Source organism: Elaeis guineensis, chromosome 6, assembly GCF_000442705.2.
Source record: "Elaeis guineensis isolate ETL-2024a chromosome 6, EG11, whole genome shotgun sequence".
Lineage (NCBI taxonomy): Eukaryota > Viridiplantae > Streptophyta > Magnoliopsida > Arecales > Arecaceae > Elaeis > Elaeis guineensis.
The window spans coordinates 28,803,306-28,806,882 of record NC_025998.2 but is presented as its reverse complement, the minus strand read 5'-3'; the positions used below and the strand labels follow the sequence as shown (position 1 = coordinate 28,806,882).

The window sequence follows — 3,577 nt, the reverse complement described above, 5'->3', positions numbered from 1 at the left end:
GGCCTACTAATCTTTATTGGCCAGAAATATAATTGGGATGGTGCATCCACTTTGACATCCATTGATTCCCCAAGTTACCCAAGGCTTAAGTTTCGCAGATATTCTCATTATCACGCCAAAAGGTTAAAAGCACCAAAGGATGCTCTATCAAAAGTACTTTACATTTTGCAGCATTGCAAACTTAAGCCGGTACTTCATTCTCTCCTTTGTTTTTTTTTTTTCCTTTAAAAAAACAAAAAAGCTGGCAACTGTCGAAGTGCCTGCTTTTCTGCGTCTTGTCTGCGGTGCTCTGAGCCTATTGCGCCACAGTTCCAAGGAAGGGATACTTCCGCTGTTTGGATCACAACCGACGCAGCTCATAATAAATAAATCGGCCAAATTTAAATCAAAGTCCACGTAAACCCAACTTTACAATCGAATAAGAAGAAAACATAAACTCAACTCAAGAAGAATCCTTTTGAACGTAACCTTTCACACCACTTTTGAACCGTTTACAGACTAGTTCCAAGCACAAACAATGTATATAAAAGAAAGTATGAATGATTGGGATCACAGAAAGAAATCATACATGACTATGACTCTCATCTAATAAATATATTTTAAAATGATTTTCTCTTGTTTCGTTATTGAAAGAGATGGAAAAATTGATGCATACTTTTATAGATCAGTGGGTATGCATGGTGCACTAATGCACCTTTCTGGTATTAACAAGGCTTAGAATCATGCGGGAAATTTCAGTATAATTATATATTTTAAGAACCACTACAGAAGCATCATGCCAATACCAATGCGTGCGAGATTTGAACCCATGTCATTAGTTCAATGATTTTAACCAGCTGAAATTTTCGAGTAATCATGTTATAACACTGAAGATAACATGAGACTGCTCAAACTTAGACCTAAAACTAATTTGGTTCATCCCCAAGTATTAATAGACCAACTCCGCTTCGGGTCCGTTCGATTCAGTTTGGCTAAACGAACAGCTAGTAGTAAGATAGAAGCAAGGTTTCTACCTAGTTAATATTCCTTTCTTCCTCAACCCTAGCAAAAAGGTAAAGGAGAAAAGCTTAAGTATGACCGAATTCTTCCCAACGCCTAGGCCCTTCCAAAGCTCGCTATTCGTCCCACTTCTATAAAAGAGTCCCGTCACCGTTCCATTCACAAGAAACTCACCCTCATCCAAAGTGCCAGCCATGTCGTCCGCGTTCCAGCCACCGCTCCAGACCCAAACCCGGTCCCACCCCCACCCCCGCCGGTCCCGGTTACTTGTCCGGGAGAGCCTCATGACCCGGTTCGCCATGTGCCTCTGCTCCGTTCTCCTCTTCGTCCTCCTCGTCGGCGGCCTCATCGTCTTCATCCTCTGGCTCAGCCTCCGGCCCCACCGCCCCCGCTTCTATCTCTCCTCCTTCTCCGCTCCCGCCGTCGCACAGCCGTCGGCTGGCCTCCTCAACTCGCCCATCTCCTTCAACGTCAGAGACCGCAACTCCAACCGAAAGATCGGCATCTACTACGACGTCGTCTACGGCTCGGTCTACTACAGGGACCAGGTGGTCGCGTCCGGTCCGCTCCTGAACCCGTTCTTCCAGCCGCCCAAGAACACGACGCTGGTCCTCGGGGACCTCACCGGGACGGCGCCGGCGGCGGGGGACGCGCTGGCGGCCCGGATATCGAGTGACGCGGTGGCTGGCCGGGTCCAGTTCCGGCTCGAGTTGAAATCTGTCATCCGGTTCCAGGTGAAGGCCTGGGACACGCGCCACCATACCTTGCACGTGGAGTGCGACATGGCGGTGGGTTCCGATGGAGACCTCTTGGCTAGCTACAGGAACGAGAGGTGCTCCATCTACTTCTAGTGTTAACATTATATACCCAGCATATGTGATCATCTCGCTCGCGACTTCGCTATCTCACGTTTCTTTTTTTCTTTTTCCTTTTTGCGTAAAACTATCTCAGGTTTCTTCTTGTTCGATTTGTAACATTTGATCGTTTGTACAACTTAACTCTTTGAGCTCAAGAATGCATAAATAACAACGCGTCGTCTCACGAATAAGGAATAATTTGGTATAAACATGGATGTGAGCTCACTGCATCATGATTTTTCATATTTATCTTTTTTTTATTTTTAATATCATGTGATCCATTGAATAGACTCCTAATTTCATTTGATTTTCATAGTTCTTTCCGTCTCTTGGAGAGAGAGATTCATATCCAAGGAAGACAATCAACAAAAACAAGGCATAAATGGATTAATTTTTTGTACCAAAAAAGGATTAATTTTTATATAAAAAAGGAGAAAATATGGAGGAATTCACCAGAAATTTTTATTAGATAATGAAGTAAGTACAGACCATGAAGGGAAAAGAACCCCTACTTCAAACAAAAGATATAAACAGGGGAAAACAATGAAAGAAAGTGAAGGAAGAAAGCTGAGGACACTAAGAATTGAACGCCAGATCAATCCTGTGACGAACCCGGGTCTGACCTTCTACTTTCGAACTCAGAGGTTCCCACAGGGCACGCACTTGGAATAGAGGTCATATTTGCTCAGAGAAAGCAAAGGGTATCATTTTTGCCATGCTCCGAACCCAGCATCTGGGTCGGCCGCATGACACGACTGCACCAATCTTAGAGCGAGATCAAAAAAATCATGTAAGATTTAAAATAAATATAAATTCAAATATTTTCAAAATAATCAAATAAATACTAATCATATCAATCGAGTCAATCCATCAAAATAAATAGTCAATTTATTCAATTATAAATATTCAAATGTCCAATGGTATCAGAAAATTTAACTAAGCATTAAGAGTTCCGATACTCAACTTCTCCCCCAACTCATCCGAACTAGACTTTCAGTCTCTGAGAAAAAAACATAAGAATATGAGCTTTTCCGACTCAATAAGAATCATCGTATATTTACATCAAAATAATAGATATATTTAAAATATATCAATAAGCATATTAAGATGAAATCATAAAAACTTATAACATATATCTGAAATAACTCCAATACTGGCATAAATATGCATCAAATATATAATCAAGAAATAGATCATCACATGCCATCAGGTAAAGTCTTTTATTCAATATTAGTCTATCTGGTTTTAACATCTGTTTCTTCATTTCCATAATTTCAATTTGACGATCTTTAACTTTTCGACTTTGGACTAATCAGGATCATGTGATGATCTTTATCAGATCGAATTTCTGTAATCTTTCTCAAATTGAATTTTTATGATCTTTCTCGAATCAACTTTTCAATATCTTTCTTGGATCAACTTCTTATGATATTTCTCGAATTAAATTCTAAAGATATTTCTTGAAACAAATTCTTATGATCTTTCTTGGATCAAATTTTTGTGCATAAACCTATGGAGGCTGTTCTACATGACGAGGCTAGTCCAAACCATATTCTTTCCATCCCATTATTATATGTTAGTTTCATTAAATCAATTTCAGCTTACAGTGAGATCAAGATAAAAATATTATACCCATATAATCGTACTATCAATCTCTGATACATATATATTGTCGATATATAATATACTCATGTTGAAAGATTGTACTAGAAATAATAGTT

The 3,577-nt window shown here is 39.8% G+C and overlaps 1 protein-coding gene across 1 annotated transcript; it reads left to right on the top strand.

Moving 5' to 3' along the window:
• The first annotated feature begins 1,193 nt into the window (after positions 1-1,193).
• LOC105035036 (NDR1/HIN1-like protein 26) lies at positions 1,194-1,959 on the top strand. Its single transcript, XM_010910426.4, has one exon. The coding sequence runs from the start codon at positions 1,194-1,196 to the stop codon at positions 1,848-1,850; it is 657 nt and encodes a 218-aa protein (XP_010908728.1). The 3' UTR covers positions 1,851-1,959.
• Positions 1,960-3,577: the final 1,618 nt, after the last annotated feature.